Genomic DNA, 22038 nt, shown 5'->3' on the forward strand with positions numbered 1-22038 from the left:
ATATTGATGAGAATATTTGAGAATATTTATTAAGAAAAATAAGTAAGAGTAGAAGAACCAGTAGTAAGTACTTTTGTTTGCATTTCGATTATTAATATTATTGTTGTTATTACTATATGCGTTAAATATTGTTATTGAAAAGTTTGATGCTTTACCGCGCTATTACACTTACGTCACACAAATATAAGAGTGCTTACCATTACACATTAATAGAACAATTGTTGAGTTTTATATTATTGAATATACTGAGGACGGCGAATTTAAGTTAAGCCTTTTTTGATTAGACTTTGCTCATTCCTTACCAAACTATTCCCAAACCTAGCCCTTTCCTAACCAAATACTCCCCAGACCATCAACCTAGCTCCCAACCTCCATATACCTAATCCAACAATAACACTAAACCCAAACTTCCCCTTCCCCTTCCCATTCCCCTTCGCCTTTACTGCAAAAGAAGAAAACATAATATAACAATAAAAATAATTAAAAATCCACCGCCCTCACAATATTTCTTGTTAAATTTTTTACTGGCATGTTCGAGGTAGTTAATGTTCGAGACGACATTGTGGGTAAATCTCTGTTTTTGTATGAGAAACTTTATGTAAGATTATGAGAAGCGTTATGAATGGGTATGAGAAACATTTTGAAAGGGTTTGAGAAACACAATGGAGGGCTTGAGGTTCAAATGACTGTTTTTTGTTTTTTTTATCTATTTCTTAGAGCTTTCTATTTCATCTTAAATGACAACATCATGGAAAAAGCCAAAATTCTTAATTGGATTCGACTTTAAGTTTTGATTTGGGTTTCTGTATTGAAATCCAAAATCAAAATTCTTTTAATGGTTTAACTTATTTACTAAAATCATTTATAGTTAAAAAAATTTTAAAATGACTTAGTAAAATTATTTAAAATTACACCTGAGCAACTTATATCGGATGTTCAGTTTGAGTTTGGTTTTTGTGCTGTATAGTGCTACAACTTCTCCGTTAAATATTTTGTGCGATAGATAAGTTGGGTCTGCAACAAGGCAACGCATTATTTCTAGCTCACAACCGTAGACTAGGTTAACAATCGTTTTGCTAAAGACTGCGTTATTTAGATAAATCTTGTTTAAACTTTGTGCTGGCTTTTGCCTGAATTCGACCGCTAAATTATTTGCTTCGAGATTTATGATCTAATTACTAGGCTTTGATCTTTCATACTGTGGGCACTTTATTGGCCTTTGCAAGTCTTTTTTATAACACCGAGATCCCGCCACGTAGGGCAATTTCCATAAACAGGTGTCAACTTCTATCATTAGCTCAAAGTCAGCTTTAATTTTTCAAATTTCACTTATCAGAGGTATTTACTTTAAAAATTTAAAAATTTTTTTAGAAAATACAGTGTCTAAAAATTCGATTTAAACCAATAGGAACAAGAACGATTATGTTTACGGCGAGCCTAATAAGTCGCACAGTGAAAAAGGTGAAAAAAACGGCAAAAATGATATAACTATTAAATATAAAAATGTGATGCATCAGTTCTAGTATTTTTGGGTTAGAAAATTTAAATTTTTTATTAGAAATAAATGTTAAGCGTGCACAAAACGCATGTTACGCGCGCGTACGCGTGTTAGTGCCATTAACGCACGCAATTGACGATTTAAATAAAAAAATTTGGATTCCTCGATCCCAAACATTATATAATACCACGTATAAAATCTTTACCACGTATTTTTTAAATAAACTTTACGTGTATCTAAGGCGCGTACTACACACGCGTATGCTTTTTAGAGTCTTTTACGCGCGCAAGATTACTCTAAATAAAAAAAAATTTGGATTCCTCAAACCAAAACGCGCACTTATACTAATTAATTAAAAAATTTGAATTCAAAACACCAAAATCCATATTATCTTATCTTACTATTCTATGACAAAAACAGAAAATGAAAAAATTATTATTAGAAACAGCTTTATTTCACATCAAGAAAAAATGGTTTTCGATTTTCAGATTTGTGGTTTTTGAAATTAATTCGGTTAATGAAACTGATATTTTCAGGGTGTGCCTTCTGCTACTTTTAACTGTGAAAACCATTTTAAGTGATCATTTGGGCCTCAGAAAAATGAAATCTCAATTGGTGCCAAAAAAACTCTCAATTTCATGGAAAAACAACGCCGCGTTGAAGTGTGTGAAACAATGCTTTCCGACTATCAAGACAAAAAAACTACGTCAAAATAAGTCAAAAATCAAGGTCATGTTGACTGTTTTGTTCAATTATCGTGGTGTGGTGCATTATGAATTCCTTTTAGCCGGCCAAATTGTCAACAAAGAATATTATTTGGGTGTTATACGACGTTTGCTTAATGCTGTGTGTCAAAAAAATCCGGATTTGTGGAAAGAAAATTCTTTGTTTTTGCATTACGATAATACACCATCTCACACTGTACTCGTAATTCGTGGTCATTGCGCCTCAAACTCGATCCACATCGTTCCACAGCCACCGTATTCGCCTGGCCTAGCATCATCTGACTTCTGGCTATTCGCTAAACTCAAGAGATCGCTCTGTGGACGCCGTTTTGAATCGAAAGAAGTGATAGAAACCAAAACGAAAAATGAATTGAAGGCTATACCGGAAGCGGACTTTGCAGCTTGTTTTGAAAATTGGAAAAAACGTTGCCACAAGTGTATAACATCCGATGGGCTACTTTTAAGGAGATGAAATGAATTTAGAAGAATAAATAATTTTTTTTTTTTTTAAATTATAAACACATTCCTGGTTTTTTTTGCAAAATGTGCAATACAAGAAGTCTCTTGAGCTTGTTGGAAACATTCAACAAAGGTTGCACGCAATTTAGTCACGTGGGTGAAGTCCTTACAAAGAAACGATGTCACTTTCAAATGACGTCAAATTAATGTTCTGAAAATGTTTTCCTTCTTTTTGACTTTTTTTCAAGTTTTGGAACTTAGTCAGTGTAACTGCAATTATGTGGCTTTTCAATATTTTTCATTTATTCTGCTACTGGTTTAGCATTAACAACAGTATGATTTTTTTTTCATCATTTTTATCAGCCGGTTACATATATATATATATATATATATATATATATATATATATATATATATATATATATATATATATATATATATATATATATATATATATATATACACAATAAAAACTTTTATAAAATATGTATAAACTTTCAGCGATTCAAGGATATTATAGACAAGTTGTTTGTCTGGGGGACAACGCGCTGTTTGACTTAAACAACTTGCACTTAGAATCATTTATAAAAGGATCAAAAGTTATTTGGACGAAAGCTGGAAAGCAAGTCTTTCAACAAAGACGCGTTCAGTTTAACGAAAATGGCTCTATGATAATATTTGGAGTTAACTTGAATGACTGCGGGATTTACAACTTGACTTTGCAGTCATCTGAATACACAAAAACATTTTTGTTTGAGCTGGTAGTTCCAGGTATCTATTAGACTTACATTTTTAAATTTGAGTTGAAAAGAATAAAAAAGATCACTTAAATAACTTTATGCGTGATCACATTATAAGTGTAAGCATCCGTTGTTATGTTAAATAGATACCCGGTTGGAACTTAGGACAGTGAGTAAAATCTATGTAAAAAAAGGGAGTAACATCTCCATTGAAGTAATGGCAAACGTTTATGGAAAATCTGAATGGAATTTCAGAAATAACTCGGATGAGAAAAGTGCTTTGCAGCTTGTCGATGTTGACGAAAGTAATAACGTTAATGTTAATGGGAGCATTTTAAAAATTAAACACGTTTCACTAAACCATGAAGGTTTCTATGAATGCGTTTACAAAGTAAATCAATGTTCTTCAAGAATTGAGGTGGAAGTCATTGTCTTCACTGGTGAGTGTTTTGATTTTGAGTTTTACTTAAATGAGAACCTGCTGCATTTCTCAAAAACTTGCGACAGCCTAAATTTCCATATGTAAATAGCTTTGTTTTTTCTGTTTAAAATAAAAATCTTTTTTGTTTTAAGGTCAAGTTCTTGATTTTTGGAAGTGCATTTGCTCGCGATATAAAGACAATGTCGTCTTGTTGCTGTCTTTTCTCATTTTGGCATTTTGGGTGCATCATAGAGAAATCGGTTTGCGTGAATTGGCCAAGGAACAATGCAAAAACAATTCATAAAGAAGTTGCTTTACGTTAAAATTTAAGACAGCCTTTTAAAATAACTTTCAAGAAAGGTTTTAGAGAAATTTTTTAGTTAAGTTTATAAACGTTTTATCAGAATTATTCCAAAAAACTATTCCTTTTTTCACCTTTTTTTGTTTTGTTTTTTTCAAATTTTCAAATTATATGTTGGAACATTTTTATTATTTCTTTTCTTTTTCTATTTTTACTTTTTTGTAAATTTTGTTTATAAAAAGATAACTTTTTAGTTTTATTATATCTGCACAGATTGGCTATACTGACCCAAATTTGAAACAAGCCTGACTTGTTCCCCATTAAATTATATTAGTTTGCCAATTTAAAATCAATACATAATAGAGCGGCCTACATTATATACATTTAAATTTAATGCAAAAAAAGAAGAAAAATAAAGGCATGCTTATCAAACTGGTTAAACTTGTTTTAGAAAACCATGATTAAGAGATCAAAACAAAAACACTAAACGAACTTGAAGATAAGATTCATTGTCTGTGAGCAACACCTGATTTAAGAAACATCTGTAGTTTCATAGAAAAAGGTTGAGAAAATCTTCTATGATTTTTAAGCAGGATTTTTAATGAATTGATAGGAGGATTTTTTAGAAGAATTTTTTAGGAAAAAGAGAGACAAAAGAATTTAAAAGAAAAGGCAAAGAAAAAGAATGTGAAAGGAAATATTGAAAGAGAAGATTTTTAAAATGAGAATAGTTCTAATACAGTTAAACAATTTGGCCATGAGCTCCAAAGGTGGTGAGAGAATATTTATGAAAGTTTTTTGATTGCATACTATTATCTGTATTTGTAAATATCAAACGAATATACTTGAGTTAAATATTTACATTTGTGACAAGGGGTCATATCATTTTGGGTATGTAAATGAGATTTGGAGCTGCGCACTCAAATATTTGAAACCCAGTTTTTAGACATTATTGGCCAAATTAATGGTACCACCTGTGACAAAAATATATGCGTATTTTTGGTCCTCTCTTGGTGTGTAATGTTCACTGAGTTGTGAAGCATTGGTTGAAATTTTTAGTAATTTTTTGTCTGGTTGTTGTCAATTGTTGTTCTTAATTTCTGATTAAAGTTGACTGGCTTCAACATAGTAATCAAGTTGTCTTGTTGTGATATCTTTTGCGGCCAGTTATTCAACCCACTTCACCATTTTGTGACTTATAAGCTCCCCGGGCTTATACGCTCGCTGGTTAAATTTCAGTTTTTTTCAACAAGTTTTCCTTTTTCGAGGGCAAATTACACAACATCTTCACTGGCGTCTACGACGGTGGTATGGTAAAATATATCAGCAACAGTCTTTTTATAATCATCAGACATCTTTGTACGTTATACGTTTCATTAGATCACTAAATTTTCTCCAAATGAAATAGTTCCGAGAATAGTGGCAAACACTTCATATCGAGCTTTCAATATACCGCATTGTGGTTTTTGAAAAAATCTTTTTCATACAGCCGTTTTTTATTAACGATGAAATTTTTGCAAAACTCTTCAACTCGTTTTTATCCCCACGACGTACCATGTTTGTAAATAATCATGCATCTTGAATGGTAGGTAATTGTGCGGGTTCGGATGCTATGACAATTACGTTGTTTAAGTTAAATGATTTTGATGAAGAACTATAAATTACTAGAGGGTTTTTTAAAAATGTTATGTCACTGCACGTAGAACGCATAGAGAAACTACAGCTAGAATGACACTTAGATTACAGAGAGAACCCAAACTTCAGCTAGAAGGACACCTGTGGGTTGCACTAACTCAGGAAAAATAGAACTTATCTTGAATCTCTTAAAGAACAGTCCCACGGCATAAATATTTTTGATCTATCCAACGGTAAACTTTAACTTGACATATTGGAATGCTGCAATCGTTCGAGGGAAGCAACTCCACATTGTTCCACCAGCTTGGATAGCCACGCGCGCAGAAAGTGCTTTGTGCGGTGGTGTATAGAAAATCCTCGAGATTATCTCAGCCTTGGTGGCTAGTCTTGAGAGTATAATAACTTTTTTGACAAGAGGTGAAGTGCTTTTGCGAAGCTTGTTATTTCAAGTTATCATCGTAGTAGTAGCCCCTGGATAACAATTTAGCGTTACACAGCTATACCACTACTTGTTTGCGACCAGATTGATACGGTTGTAATCCTCCCACATAAAGAAAGAGCTTCCTTGACCTTCCTTTACCTTACAATGAGGAGAATGGAAGTTCATTAAACATGAACAACATCTAGAAAATTAGGAAGCGCCTCAATTCGAAACCATACACAAAAATTATTACATATCAAAGCCATAAAAACATTTCACTTTGGAAATGCTGCTAGATATTTGTACTGCCGCCGCGATTAATTGGAGGCAACACTTAATAGAGTATATATTGAAAAAAATGCCTGATGAACTTACTTTGGAGGATAAATTAGATGATCGCAACAGTGCAACAAATACGGGAATTGCAACAAAATTGCTATTGTGATACACCAAGTAACAAGTTCAATAAGGAGTGCTTCGCTGTGGCCATTTTAGGGGGAACGCACAAAATCTTCTCGGACGTGCTTTAAACCCGGTCAAATTTTGCGTTAGATTCCTGACAAAATTATTAGATTGTATGCTAACAATACTACGTGAACGGGGCAAAGTATGGAAAAAGGAATTTCACAGATTGCAACACGAACATATACAGATCTAGTCTAAAATGTTTTTTCGATGGGAGACCACATTGCCTTCAGGATGATTAAGACCCAGTATTGCAACATGCACTGTCTATCATCACAGGAGGAGAGCCAATCACAAAATCAGATTAGCTCTTGCACCGTTTAGGGTTATGAAGCACACTTCAGCATGTAGATGCAACACGTCGAGCTTGGGTTCAACCTACTAGTTTAAGAAGAAGCTGACTCAATTGAATGTGTTTAAGACATTGGTAAGGATAACATAGAGAAACTTAGTAATGAAGATAATCAGTACATAACGCCAAAGCTTGCACAGTAAATTAAGGATGCCTAAACTATTAAAGGTGGAAAGGCGTTGGCTCGTGCTTGAAAAGCTAGACAGGAGATCCTCATTCAAAAACTGGGCTGATAAAAAGAAATTAATCTTGGTCTGGCTTCTTTGCAATCCTGTCTAGCACCACCAGAACTGCAAACCAGTGAAGACAAAGAAAAAGAACAATCAAATATTGAACCCATAGTTTGTGAGAAAGTTCGTCTAGACGAAGCATTTGCGTTTAGTGCGAAACAAAAAAAATTCGCTTATTGGTTGCTGATCTGGTAATTATTTTAGCTGGTATTTATCTTTACAAGACTGTGAGTTTTGCGCGTACTGATTTGCCGCAACTCTACCAATACGATTTCGAATCTCCAGCGCAAACACTGTGTTTGTGCTGGAATAGCAAGCGCAGGCACATTGAAACTTTTGGTTGTTTTAAGATGATTGAATCACGTCTCATAGTGAGATAGTCTTCAGGATTCTCTTGACCACCAACATCATTGATTGGTGCTTTGGATTTTTAAGATAGTCATTTAGTCTTGCTACAATTTTAGGAATAGTAGTTCGATGATTTTGTTTTACAATATATGTTAGTGTCCTATGGTCCCTTTCTGAAAAGTCCCTCTATCTTTATTCTGGAGTTTTGCTTGGAAGAAGATGTTTTTCCCTTCCATTCAAATGCAGAAATTACTCTCGAGACAATTCTTCTTGAAACTCCAAACAAATTTGCCGTTTTTGTAAGAGTAGCGCCTGCTACACGAGCACCAACAATTTTTCCTCTTTTGAAATTGGATAAGTCCGTCATTATGCTAAATTTTTTTTACTTCTTACTCATGATATCTAAAAATAAACAAAGATTTTAAAACAACAGGATAAAGTACAAAAATAATTAACAAATAAGCCACAGAAAATACTTAATTTTGAAGATTTTACAGACATTTGAAAATTTTGCTTTTTTAAAGCTGGTGTTCCTATAATTTTGTCCAACCCCTGTATATACCGGAAGAATAAATCCATATAGCTACAAAGATACTCTAGAAAAGTGTTTAAAACAGTTGGCTACATTGTTTTCTGGAAGATACGAATATTGGATATTCTTGTTGTTCCGCCTATCATGCTAACTGTTGTGACACTTGTTGCTCTGCCTGATGTGCTTTCATTCATTGTTCTACCTGTCATGCTAGCTGTCGTACCACCAGTCATGCAGCCTGTTATACCACCTGTTGAAGGGATTGACCAAATGCACTTGGTGGTACTTTAAGTAGCTTTTTTTGATATTTGAAATTACAGTTTGTCTTGAGTGCCAAGTCTTGCGGTATGAGATATAAGCCTGGTGCAAAAGCAACGTTGCGAACTGATGTATGTAGTAATAGTCATCGATTCTTCATTCTTTCACATCGTATTTTGCAAATGAAGATCAAAAAAAATTTGCATTCCAGACCATATGAAGCGTAAATTTTGGTTATCTTGTATGAATCATAATGTTCACAACATTAATCAGCAATACGCAATATGAGATTGAAACGAAATTAAAATGTGGTTTTAAAATATGACATTTTAACATTTGAAATGCACTTGCTTCTCTAAAAATTTGTTTTAAAAATACATTTCAAAAATTACATTTAATAACATCATTTTCAATGCACTGGTATAATAATTTTTATGTTTAAGTTTAAATAAATTTAAAAACCTTGTTTCAAACAAAAATAATGCTTGTAATAAAATTATATAAAAAATTTTTTGGTAAAGAAATTTGAAGAGAATAAAACATAAATTCAGGAAACTCAGATAAAAACTTACACTTAATGTAAAAATAAACTTTTGTAAATATAATTGAATAATATTTCATAAATAAATGGTGAATTTTACGATACATAATTACCAGAAAAAAAAATGAAATTTTAATAATTTTTTTTATAAAGCCAAATTTTATTCTATAATTATCGACATTGTTGCTGTTGCTTTTGTTGTTCGTTTAGGACGTACTTGAAAAGAACTGGTAAGTACTTAAGATACTCATCGGCTAACTCGTTTACAATTGTTTTCCATTTTGATGATGATTGAAACTGACGCAAACATTCTAAAAGTCTTTCTATCTTCTCCCTTCCCATTCTCTCACATATATCAGTTATCTCTTGCGCTCCCGGTAGTATTGTGTATGTAGTCGCGTGAACAGTCGTTAAGTTTTTTTTCTGGTTGGTTGACACTGTATATGTATCGTCTGCTTCCTAAAATGATTTGAAAGCCAAAGAAATTAAGAAATATTCGAGTTGTTCTATCCAAAAAATTTTTTTTTAATTGTTAATTTATAATTTATTTGTAATAACATGATTTTAAATGACTACCTTCTTAACAACTTCAAAAAAGTCACTGAAATAAAAAAGCATTTACCGATCTATCAGTTAAAGTAACCGAGGTAATAGAATTACAATCATCAAGAGTGCTATGAAGCTGCAGTTTACAGTCCTGAAAAAATTTTTTTTTGGTCATCCTTATAACTTTATCATCATAATGTAATATATCCTCATATTTTTTCTTCGTGCATTTATAAAAAAAAGGACTTATAAAGTTAATAGATTTTTATCTTTTACCTGTTTATAATTTATTGATGAACAAAAGTTTTGAATATCATTAAATAAATTGTCCGTTTTGTTTGAGTCGACGTTGTGAATTTTTTTTGGGTTAGGGCTGTTTAATTCATTAAAAAACTTTTCATTGTCCTCTTCTTCATTAAGGAGCTTGCAATAATTTTTTGAGGCATCACTCGCGCTACTTAGCCGTTTGTTAATTTTCAGTTTAATTTTATCTGCCAATTTCAAACCTTCCGACAGAATCATTGTACGTCGATGAACCTTTTCGTACATGACGTCAGTTTGGCTTCTTTGAATTGAGGGGCGAGCTTTTATATTAAGAACATTGTTTTCACAAGGCTGTTTCTGATTGGTTGAAGAGTTTCCAACTAAAAAAGGGCTTTCTTTTTGTTGGTAAACGTCAAAGAATTCTAAAGAAAGATCAGTCTGAGCTGTTTGATGAACCTGATGGATTTTCTCTGAGTTACTATTATATTCTAATTTTCGACTATTAAAAGCAGTCAATCGTTTTGGGGAATGTTCGTATTCTTGCATCTCAAACGGTTCTTTTCCGTTCTTAAAATAACGTAGGTTTCTTTTCCTATTTTCCAAATTTTTTTTTAAAACAGGAGACTTCCTGTTTGGCTTTGATGGGGTTGTTGCTGGCGAAAGAATCGCTTTTTTTGCTGTTGTTTTTATTGTTGTGTTTTCTGAAGAACAATTTTTAACAAATTCCTTTTTAGCGGAAGGTGGAGTGGATGCGAGATTTCGATTTCTTTCAATGAAATTTGTTTTAGGTGATTTGTTTTTGTTTGAGGTTGTATTTTTTTCAGTTTTACATTTAGCTTCGACCTTTGATTTTTTTACTTTTGAAACTGTTTCATTTTTTATGATTTTTGTTTCATTTTGCGCGGAATGTTTTTTAAAAGTTTTATTTACGCACACCAATGTTTCATCTTTTTCTGGGCTTGAAGAAATTTGAGTAGAACCTTTAGCAGTGCTAGCAGGTTTTATTTTCACATGAATCGTGTCTTTAATTTTCTGTAACTCCATGTTATCGTTTTGTGACGTTCGATCTGGCAAGCTTTTTGTTCGGCATTTTTCTTTTTCAATTTTTGCAGTTTCGTGTTTTGGTTTTTGACAACTATTTTGGATAGATTGTATAGCATTTTCATTTGAGACTTTTAGCTTATTTCTGAAAAAAGAAGATTCAGCTCTAGGCTGCTCAGATTTGTTCGTGCGTTCAGAGTGGCTCCGAATGTTCTCAGATTTAACTATATTATTATTTAAATCATCGCCAGAATCTCGTTCTGAATTATGTCTATCACGTGGTAATGACAAATCCAGAATCACCGGTGCTTCTTTATGCTTAACACGCCTTAAATAGCTTTCAACATGAGGTTGCAGAGAGGGGATTTTGAGCAGTTGAGATGCAGTTGGTCTGTCTGAAGGTTTAACTTGTAAAAGCACAAGCAGCAAATCCTGAAGAAGAGGTCCGTAACATCTATGCAAAAAAAGAAAATGACTCAGGAAATAAATTAAATCTCGGGAGAATTAAGTATAATAACTATAAAAATAGTGCTTGATACTCTTAATGTAAGCTGCAGCAAGATTGAATACCCGGGTATGGGTTGATATTTTCCTTTAATGATTTGTAAAACCAAACTTGAAAAGTCTTCCGCTTGAAATGGATGCCTAAGGGTGGAGAGCTCGTAAAGAAGAACACCCAAACTCCACATATCACTTTTATGGTTGTACCTAGAAAAGTTTAGTGCTAATTAAAAGAAGGTAATCTCTAGAAGAGTTTGATGTTAAAATGTTTAAACTATTTACCGCTCAAACTTATGTTGTCTAGACTATAAAAGTCATAATAATATTTTTAGGAAGCTTAGAAAGTAAGAAAATAAGAAAGAAGCTAAAAAAAAAAAATTAAAAAAAAAACAAAAAAAACAAAACAAGAAAAAAACAAAACAAGAAAAAAACAAAACTAGTTGGTATATATTTAAAGTTGTAGAACCATACGGTTTTCGTCGGCATATTTCTGGAGACAAGTAAAAGGGAGTTCCAATAGCTGTTTGCGCTTGATGCAATCTTCCATTGAGAAAACGCGATACGCCGAAGTCTCCAATCTTTACAAGGTTAGTCTTGGTGAGAAAAATATTTTGTGATTTGATATCTAAAAAAACGACCGATGTTTTTGATTTTTTTTTAAAAAAAATACTCATTTAAAATCATTAAAATTTTAGTAATGATTTTAAATGATTATTTTGCTGTCTCTCGCGGGAATAATGATTTTGGTTGGAATGATAGTTGCTGAGAAAACTAATTAAAAAGTTAGATATTTTTTTAACACATGTAAACAAAATTGACAAAATTGATCACGAACTGGTGACTCCCAACAATACCTATTCGAAATATCAAAATATCGAAAATATAATGATATATAATTTAAATATATAGTATATTGAAATATAAGTATCCATTTTAATAAACAAATAATTTCACATCAAAGAAATTATCTGAAGTATTTTGAATCAAAAATTATATATTAATGCAAATTTTTAAAAAGATACATTTCCATTCTTTTTTAAGCCATGTTTGACAATACATTCATAGTTTAGAGTTCCATTAAAAAACCGAACCAAAGTCTAATGGTCCGAGGAGAGTTCAGTTAAAACACCAATAAAATGTTTTCGAAAAAAATCTTTTTATAGTTTTTAAATTTCGTTTTGTAAACTCCGTGATAACTATGCATATGCACCGTACGTGTCAGACATATCCAAATTTAAATCGCTGGGAAAATTAATTGAACAATTACTAATCTGCAAACTCAGCAAGAATATAAAACCAGGAAAGATGGTTGTAAAGTTTATCATTTCTTAATTTTAGTAAAACCGGTATAAAAAAATATTTTTATTACCTCTATGTAATATGTTTAAACTGTGTATGTACTTCACTGCTATTAAGATTTGAACAAACCAATCAATAATTTGCTAACAAATAAATTCATTAATTAGTGTTGTAATAAGAATAATTTAAAAGAATGAAAATTTAAGTATCTAAGCCACTTATGATTAGGGACCAACCAGATACACGGCAAAAAAAAAAAAAAAAAAAGGAAAACTACAAAAGCACAGCAACAAAATGCCACATTCTTGTAAAGAAGTCTTAAAAAGATTATGGCATTTTGTGGCTTTCTTTTTTTTTTTTTTCTTTTCTTTTTTTTTTTCTTTTTTTTTGCTGAGTATTTGGTTGGTCCCTGGTATGGACTACTAAATGAAATAAGTAATCAACCTAATTTCCATGTTTTTCTCCTCTAAATTGGTCAAAACTCTGGAAATCATGACGATAAACTGACTAAAAGTTATTACCAACAAGGTTTAAAGTTATTTACCAACTCTAAAAATAAGTTTCCGTTTTGCAGTTTGATCTTGTGCGCGAGATCACCTAAAAAAAAAAACGATTTTTATTTTTGCTTAGTGGATACAAACGTAAGTCTTATTCAGCAACACATACCATCATCAGCATATTCCATCACAATACATAATTTCGATTCTTGAATGAATGCATCTTGATAACGAATTATATTTTTATGACGAAGAGTTGCTAAAATTTTCACTTCATTAATTGCTGTTTCTTTTTCTTGAAGCTGATATTAAAAAAAAAAGCGTAAGAATTGAATAAATAAATCCCTTAAACCTATATTTATTAAAAAAAAAAGTCAAAAATAGGGCATTTTCATAACGTTATTCGCTAATCCAACTAACTCAAATAAAGCATCATATAAGGAAACGTATCTAACTAATGGAGACAGCTGGATGAATAATTTGAACTCTCGCTTTAATATTACACTTGAAATCCTACTTTGGTTTGATTTAAATACGAACCGATCTGATTTTGGAAAAAAATTGAATTTAAGTTCGCCTATGAACCTTACTTCAATTTTAAGGGTGCTATTTTGTGAAACAGATTCAAGTTGGTTAGAGAGAACTTGAATTGGTGTACAATTTTTATAGGCTTCAAATCAAAGCAACTAAGGTCCTCAATAAGTAGCATTCGAGCTACTTTAATTCGTTCTTTAATATAGTTTTGAGGAGAGATCTTCTATTTCCCGATGTGCTGATAGAAATTGAATCTTAACACAGCCTTACCACCTTTGACATATGTCTAAAATTGCTTAAAAAAAACTACCTTAAGAGCTGTGATCGATATTTCTTTTATAACGCAGTTGTTGTTGGTTGTTTTATTCCTGGCAAGCCATACGCAACCAAAAGAACCTTTTCCCAAAACTGTCAACTGATTATATTCATCCATTGCTCTGAAGTAGCATCAGATGTCAGGTTCAGAAGTCTAAAATGACGTAAAGGTTTAAAAAGTGTCAATTACTGTGTTTGTTCCTTAAAATAAGTTAATAGGGAAGTTGTGCCGGTCATTTAAAACAAATACCAATGACCTTGTTTTAAATTTTCGTTATGAATACGGCAAAAAATACATAAAGCATAAGAAGTTACGTAACTATGTTTGCTAACAAAGTTTTAGAAACAAAGTTGACAAACAAAGTTTAAAGAGAATCAATAATTTTAATTTTTCTGACTCCAAGAAAAAAAAGTTCATCAAAATCTTCACTTGTATTTGTAAAGTTTATGGAGAAGCTTTTACTACAAACAACAGTTTTCTCAAGAATTTTGTTTAAAAAAAGTTGATTAAAGGAATTATAGTTAATATCCTTTGTGATAAAATTGACTTAATAAGGTTTTCATTAATAGCTGACTGAGACTAACTGCAAAGTGTCATTAATAACTGCAAAAAAGTAGTCATTAAAATTAAAACAGGAACGAAGATTATATTATATACCTTCTTAAACAATGTCTTAAATAATGTCTTGTAAATGTTCTTATAGGGGAACTTGTTATTCCCATGGCACTTAATTAAAATTCTGAGTGTCGCAGTTATTTCGTTTTACCTCGTTCTCAGGACACTATTTTTTTGTATTCTGGGAACGAGGCTAACTAGGTAAAAAAATTTTCCTAAATATTTAAAAATGCACTTATATTGGGTACACTTAAATGGACCGAATGTTTTGAAAAATTTGTTACAAGCTTGTTTAGTCACAATCTTATCCATAATCATTATTATACTTAGGATAAAAATCAATTAAAGATTAAAAGACTTGTTAATCAAACGTTAAACTAAAGTTTTCTTAAGTGTAAGAGTTTCATGGTCGATGCACCTCTTTTATCATTTCAAAAGGTCTTGTTATTACATAATGTTGATTATTCTATGTGACCAAAAATTAGGACGCTAAATATCAGATTTTACTTATACGAGGCATGATGGGATATATAGAGTGTTTTGATGATATTCAGGTCAGGTTGATAAAGATTTATAGACACCGACCTGGATTGGACAAAGTTTTATAGTCACTAGATCGGATTAGATATTGTTTAGAGAATGTAGGGTACTGATAGAGATGTACATACTTTTTGAATGAGGTGATTTTGCTATATAGTTTATAATTATCAAAAGTTATGGAAGCAATTCTTGGAGTAGTAATCAAGGTTTTTCAATAGCAAAAACTAGCAAATAAAACAAAAAAAAAACAAAACAAAAAAAATTCAAAGCATTGCACTTTGTTTTATAGCTTTGTAACAAAAAATACGACGTAATAAAAAAAAGTAAACGGCGTTTATTTTCTCAGGTCACTCAACAAAAAAATTAATTTTAACAGCTAAAGAAGCTGCTGCATTGAACATCACAAGAATGCACGGCAATTAGATACTCTTTAAACTAAGCGGACATGAGTAATTTGCTTTCAGTGAATGCCAATTTCTATAAAAAATATTTAATTGGCGGCAAAATTTTAAGAAAAAGATCAAGCGTTCATCTCCTAAGTCTCTAGGGTTATGCCCTTTATTAAATTTTTCTTAAAAATAATCAATACAAATTTAAAAACACCTAAAATAAGTTGAAATTATTATGCTAATTTTTCAACAAGAAACATTGAACTTTCGAAGCTGAAATTTTTAGATTATATTCCTAAAAGATCGCTTAAGATTTCAAAAGAAAATTATTTATTGCGGATTCATGGAAGATTTTAAAAGCAAATTTTTAACAGCTTTTAAAAAAATTAAATAGAAAAACACATGAAAAAAAAGGTAGTAAACATAAAGTTTGACATTATAATTTAATCGCTAAAGTGTTTACTAAAATAATGACACTATAATTTAACAATTAACTATACAGGTAGACGGGCCCCAAAAACCACATGATTTTTTCTTTTGTCTTATCTTTTGTACAAAACAAATAATTTAACTTTATTTTGCTTTCTTATATGCTTTTACATGGTAAAAGTTCTTCCCAGGGGTTTAGAAGTATTTTGGTATTTTTATCTTACTTTTTTTTTTTCAGTAAAGTTTCGCTATATTTTAGAAGGGGACCTCAAAAACCGCATGGCTTAAATTGTTTATAACTTTTTTGAAATTAGTTGCAACTTTCCCATTTTTTGGAATAGCTTGTTATATTAAAATCCCCTTCATATAGTATTTTGATTGCAAACTTATATTTTAGGGAAGTACCTAAGGCGCTACAAAAACCACATGCTTGGGACCCCAAAAACCACAATAATTATTTTATTTGTAACAAAAATATAAGTGATATTACAAAAATTCATGATTTAAAGTAGATTTGTAGTAGTTATAACTACAAATCTACTTTAAATCATGAATTTTTGTAATATCACTTAGATTTGTAGAAGTTATAACTAGTTATCTTTTTGATGATAATGAATTTATATAGAGATTTTATTTTACGCTCCTGCTTAGAGGATAGTTTTAGTTCAGTTTACAGTATGTGAATTTGCGATATTATTTTATTTGTAAGCAAATAAATAAACATGAGTAACAGCAGCAAAAAATTCAAAACTCGCTTGCAAATGAAGTCACTAAATCCAAGTTCTAATGCTGAAGCACTTATTAAAAGAAAAGCTATATTTGAAAAAAACAAACAACTTGAAGCTTCTGTTCAATGGTGTAAAGAAAATAATGTAAGAGGACATGCTGCAATTAAAACAAGACAATTTCCACTTGTTAAAGATCGTGAAACAACAAACCGTAGACTTGATGGAAAAATAGTCAATGGTCTTGAAAGGCACTACTGTGAAATTCACTTAGGGGAAGAAGAGATGTCAATTGTTTCATACATTAAGAATAAAAATTGGGCAATGCAAGGTATAAACAAAACAGAACTAACAAAACTTGTCCTTGATGTTCTGAAAGTTAGACAATACACAAATAAAAGATTGAAAGGTGGCAGAAAATTCATAGCATTATCAGCAAATGCAAAAAATGCTTTGACAAAAAACAAGTATTTATGTTTCTTATATATATTTTTAAAAGGTAGTAATAGTCAACATGCTAAGATATTAAGAGATTGCTCGTAGTTCCAGGAGTTGAAGCTTTGTAAGAGAAGCTTTTTTAGTTAATTTTTTATTTTTGTTTCAAACACAGGTTAGGTAAATTGTTTTGGATGCGCTTTAAAGCTAAGAATCCAAGTTTAACACTTAAGCGATAAGGAAATGTGTCAATAAATAGAGCTCTCAATTGCACGAGGGAAATGGCATGTTCCCACCTTGGTATGAGTAAATATTGAGTTTTTTATTGTATTTCATAGTATACACTAGGTTCATTTAAAATTTAACCCAGAGCTTCACCTTTTTATTAGTTTATGTATTGCTACTGTACTATACATTCATGAAAAATAGTTCTATCAAAACTGAGTTCTATAAAAATAGTTCTATCAAAGTTGATTTTCATGGTTGCCTTTATAGACGCTCTTGCAGAAGAACTGATTGAGGCTGGCATTATGACTGAAGCATCACAAAATGGGACAGGAGTTTGGTCTGGAAATATTGATACATGCAGAATATTTAATCATGACGAAACACCACAGTTCATCAATTTTGGTGTTGATGGTACTCCTGCTGGTCTTGCTTTTGCTGCAAAAGGGGAAACATGTTGTAAAATGATCAGAGAGAACCGTGAATGCGTCACCATACATCCTCTAGTATCATTTTCAGGTAGTTATTGCCTTATCACTTTTTTGATTAATAATTTTAATAAAGATTGAATAGATGATATGTATCATCTTTCTTTGTAATTGTAGGAGACCTTTGTGTCTGTCAAGTACTCTTTGGTACTGTTGGAATAACTAATCAAATGGTTCCAAAGGAAGCTGTGGCAAATATTCCGCATCTTCTGATAACAACTTGCAATCATGGTGTATCTGATCACAATTCATTATTAGATATGTACAAAGAGTTTGATGAATATCTTACTGAAAAAAAAGTGGCACGACCAGTAGTTTTGCTTTCTGATGGGCATTGTTCACGCTTTAATTTTGATGTCTTAAAGTTTTTACAATCAAAAAACATACGTATGTTCTTAACTCCACCAGATGCCACTGGTGTGACACAGCTTTTAGACCAACTCAACAAAAACCTTCATCATAAGTATCATGGTATGAAAGAAAACATTTTTAATGATTTCAATTTACTAAATAAAGAAGCTTTTATGATGATTTTAGGACGTATTTGGAACAACTGGGCCCCAAGGCAATCTATAATTAAAGCTGCAAGATGTGTAGGAGTAACTTCCACATCATTAAATGTCAATGACATGCAACAAGACAAGTTTGCACAAGCTGCTTTATGTATTGACTTTCCAAAAAGTGTTACACCCAGTACAACAACTCCTGAAAGATATACTATTAAATCTCCTGATAAAAGAAAAAATTCAGCTCAGTATTGGAAAGAAAAATATGAGCGTTCGCAAGAGCTAATTCAAGAGCTAAGCGAAAAAAGCATTCAACTTGAACAAATTCCTGGCTTCCTGACAGTACAGAAAGTTAAGCCGAAAGTTTCCAAACTTACTACGAGGGTTACGCAGGTTCACGGATCAATGAAAGGAAAAAATGTGTTGGACTTAGTAAAGGTAATTCAAGATAAAAAAAATCAAGAAATAAAAGATAAGGAAGAAAAAAGATGGAACAAAGAAAAACAAAAAGAAGCATTTTTACAGTGTAAAAATGAATGCAACTGTGGAGAAGGTGTGTGTCATGCCATAAAGCTACAGCAATGCTCTTCTTGTCACAATGTACAAAAATCTGTCTGTGGAAAGTTATCTTGTAAAGTGGATGGAAAGAAACCAATAATGTTTTTAGCTGCTGCAGTAACCAACAACTCACTCAAGCGTAAGGTTATTGAGCATGAAAGTGATGAAGATACTAGCAGTTAGTAGGATACACCAAGAAAGTGACCTTACAGTGATAAGGAGATAATTCCATTATTCTTAGTCAATTAGTTGATCAATTTATTAAAGAGTCAATAGTTTCGAAGATGTATAAAAACAGTTTTAAATTGTCTTAAAAAGACTAATAGAGCAACATTTCAACTTTTTTTATACAAATAACTAGTAAAAAAGTAATTTTCTTTGATTGTTAATAGAAAAATAAATGTTAATAGAAAAAAGCAAATCTCCATTTTAATATTGAGTTTTTGATCCATGTATATATATTTTTTGGTAAAGGACCCCAAAACCACACAGAAACACTACTTTGGTTAAGGTAAAACATTTTAGCAACTGTCTTTTTCATTTATTTTCTTTTGATTTTTTTGTAGAATTATGACTTAAATCTTTACAAAAAACACTACTTCGCAAACTTAATTGAAAATTTCAAGTAATTATGGACTACAATGTCAAAATGTTATAAAATTGAAAAAAAAAAATTATATTGTTTTTAGTGTAATTTTCAAAAATTTATGCTAATTTGGTTATTTTTAACAGTTTCTTTTCAAAAAACTATCTTGTCAAATAAAAAAATCTATTTTGCTGCTTGATAAGGCTTGATCTATGAGTTACAGGTACTAATGTGAGCGTGTGGCTTTTGGGGTCCATGAGTTTTTGGGGCCCGTCTACCTGTAATTTAGATATGTGTATATCATGGTGATGTGTGTATATCATGGGAACTGCCTCCATCAGTTTGTGTAGTTCGCCTATTTTTCACTGCTTCCTTCTGCTTCACTTTCGATTTAAGCTCAGTAAATTTGTCTCTGAATTGTTGCCATTCTTTGGTAGCGCCTGTTATGTTGAATTTGGAAATTTCGTCGTTTATTTTCTTCCACGTTTTTTATCATCATTTACTCTATCCCTCAATACTTTCTGCATTAGAAAATTTTAATGCTTTGAAACGCCATCAACAGGAATTTCAAGCATGACCTTTTTCCATTTCAGATTTTGTTGACGCTTTCTCAACACCTACTCGGTAGTTAGTACGTCACCATCAATTATAAAAATGACTTAAAGGCTAAAGTGCTTTCAACTAAAAAATTTATGAAGGTATGTAGAAAGGTTTGGCATTTTGATACCTGTAAGCAGGCTTCGGCTCCAATTCAATATAAACACTTTATTGTTACGACACATTGCGTGAATTGACAGAAAATTTTTTATGAAGTCATTATTTCAAAAATATCGTATTAATGTGCTTACGCTTTTAATTATGCTAGATTTAGTTTTACAATCTTGTTGGAATAAACAACTGGTTAAATGTTTAAAGCTCATGCTTAAAAAAATATACATATTGCTGATATTTTTAACATATTGCTAAAATAACCATATTGCTTTTATGAGACTCCCTGCTGGCCTCTAATTGTTACTCGAAGATTGTGCACTGTTTCCAAGTTCTTTTGGTAATATCCTACACAATTAAGTCTATTTATTTTGAATCCTAGCAATCCAGTAATTAAAATTAATTATAATTACAAGCAACAACAACATTATTTACAGAACTGTCGCTATCTTTAAATTATCCTTCTTATCTTAAACTATTTTTAGAATTGATTGTTGAAAAATGGAAATAGCACCAGGGCTTGAGCAAATTTCTTATTCACGAAATAGCTACTGTTTCCATGGAAACAGTAAGTTTAAGAATTATATGGAGTTAATAGTAAAAAAATTCATTCCTTCATTCATTCATTAATTCAATCCTTCATTCGTTCATTAATTAATTCCTTTCTGTCTTTTGTAAGTCAGCTTTGCAAAGCTTACTTGGTGAAATTGCAAAAAAATAAAAATTGTATTAGATAGCAACAGTGTTCAATGCCTGATAACTCTAATTAACAAAGTATCAACTTTTTTTTGTCAGATGAAAAAAAAAGTCAAATCTTATATGTATTAAGGGCACCAAACAATAATATATCAATGAAAAAAATGACACATCAGGTTTCCTTTTGGTATCAAAATATTTTCGTAAAAAGTACAAAAATCAGCTACACTTAAGGAAAGTATGCTTTTTAATGTACAATAAACACTTATAAATTTTTCGCTTCTGGTTAAGCTCTATTAAATCTCCAATAGTAATCGTTTCCCTTCATATCGCTTCTCCGTTAAGGAAATATCTTGAAAAAACCTCTCGCCTATTCGTCACTCACTGCGTCCAAATTTGCCGGAAATTAATCCAGATCGGTTAGGGTTATATGCTAGAGTTGCTTATTGTATACTATGACCAAAAAATGCATATTTTTTTCCACTTCCTTACTTATTTTATAAAACAGGACTCTTATACCTTGTTCTATGATAGTTATTCTTTTAAAAAATCCATTTTTAACAATTAATTTTTTTCAAAAATTAATGGGTACGTGCTAATTGAAAATCAAACATACTCCTTTGTAGCATATTGAACGTCACTTTTTGAAATATGCCGAAAATGACAAGAAGATAGATGCGTAGGTGGAATTACTGTAAGGTGTGTCACCTTTTTATTCGGATAATCAAAAGTTTGATAAGTTGTTAAAAAACACCACATTGGATTTTTTATAATTCATTTTAGTGATGAAGAGAAACTTCCAGTAAAAACTTATGAGAACTACTAGTGCAAAGTGGCATGCTCGAATTTTTACGAAGAAACAATAACTTTGCAGTAGGTAGTGAACGAGAAAATCAATAACTCGCAATGTGTCAGCCAAAAACATGTCCAATTCAGTAAGAATGGTGATGCGACCATCAACAAAGCTTTATTCAAAAGGAAAGAAGCTTTTCTCAATAGTCTTGGACATCACCATTCAACGTTAATTGTTCTGTGAAGCAGCAATCTTTTCGAACTCAGCTGTGATAGCTTTTAAAAAAAGCTGTTATTATTTTTATTTACAACAGAATCTTTTAGCTATCTCATTTTTAGCTATATCATTAATAGAAAGTAAAAATTACTGATTTTCACTTTTTCATCACTAAGTTCTGGAAGTGCTCTATAAATAGGAAAAT

General features: G+C 31.3%; 4 protein-coding genes across 4 annotated transcripts; 3 read left to right on the plus strand and 1 right to left on the minus strand.

The window, feature by feature from the left end:
- The first annotated feature begins 2033 nt into the window (after positions 1–2033).
- On the plus strand, positions 2034–4789 carry LOC149891228 (uncharacterized). Its single transcript, XM_090083565.1, has 4 exons — positions 2034–3015; positions 3184–3453; positions 3569–3862; positions 3996–4789. The coding sequence occupies exons 1-4, from the start codon at positions 2961–2963 to the stop codon at positions 4145–4147; spliced, it is 771 nt and encodes a 256-aa protein (XP_089939691.1). The 5' UTR covers positions 2034–2960; the 3' UTR covers positions 4148–4789.
- A 4152-nt stretch (positions 4790–8941) lies between these two features.
- Positions 8942–14041, minus strand: LOC145202522 (uncharacterized). The gene is made up of 9 exons (XM_090082659.1): positions 13919–14041; positions 13244–13376; positions 13122–13174; positions 12648–12720; positions 11750–11903; positions 11348–11485; positions 9749–11231; positions 9549–9623; positions 8942–9385 (listed from the first exon to the last, which is right to left on the minus strand). Exons 1-9 carry the CDS (start codon positions 14039–14041, stop codon positions 9098–9100), a joined length of 2520 nt encoding a protein of 839 aa, XP_089938785.1. The 3' UTR covers positions 8942–9097.
- A 2557-nt stretch (positions 14042–16598) lies between these two features.
- LOC149891229 (uncharacterized) lies at positions 16599–17469 on the plus strand. The gene has a single exon (XM_090083051.1). The coding sequence runs from the start codon at positions 16620–16622 to the stop codon at positions 17163–17165; it is 546 nt and encodes a 181-aa protein (XP_089939177.1). The 5' UTR covers positions 16599–16619; the 3' UTR covers positions 17166–17469.
- Positions 17324–19267, plus strand: LOC149891230 (uncharacterized). Its single transcript, XM_090083050.1, has 3 exons — positions 17324–17357; positions 17553–17801; positions 17888–19267. Exons 1-3 carry the CDS (start codon positions 17339–17341, stop codon positions 19015–19017), a joined length of 1398 nt encoding a protein of 465 aa, XP_089939176.1. The 5' UTR covers positions 17324–17338; the 3' UTR covers positions 19018–19267.
- The last annotated feature ends 2771 nt before the right edge of the window (positions 19268–22038 follow it).

The sequence above is a fragment of the Hydra viridissima genome, unplaced genomic scaffold (genome assembly GCF_058129835.1).
Source record: "Hydra viridissima isolate aposymbiotic clone 2 unplaced genomic scaffold, HvirCarnegie_v1 scaffold_3, whole genome shotgun sequence".
Lineage (NCBI taxonomy): Eukaryota > Metazoa > Cnidaria > Hydrozoa > Anthoathecata > Hydridae > Hydra > Hydra viridissima.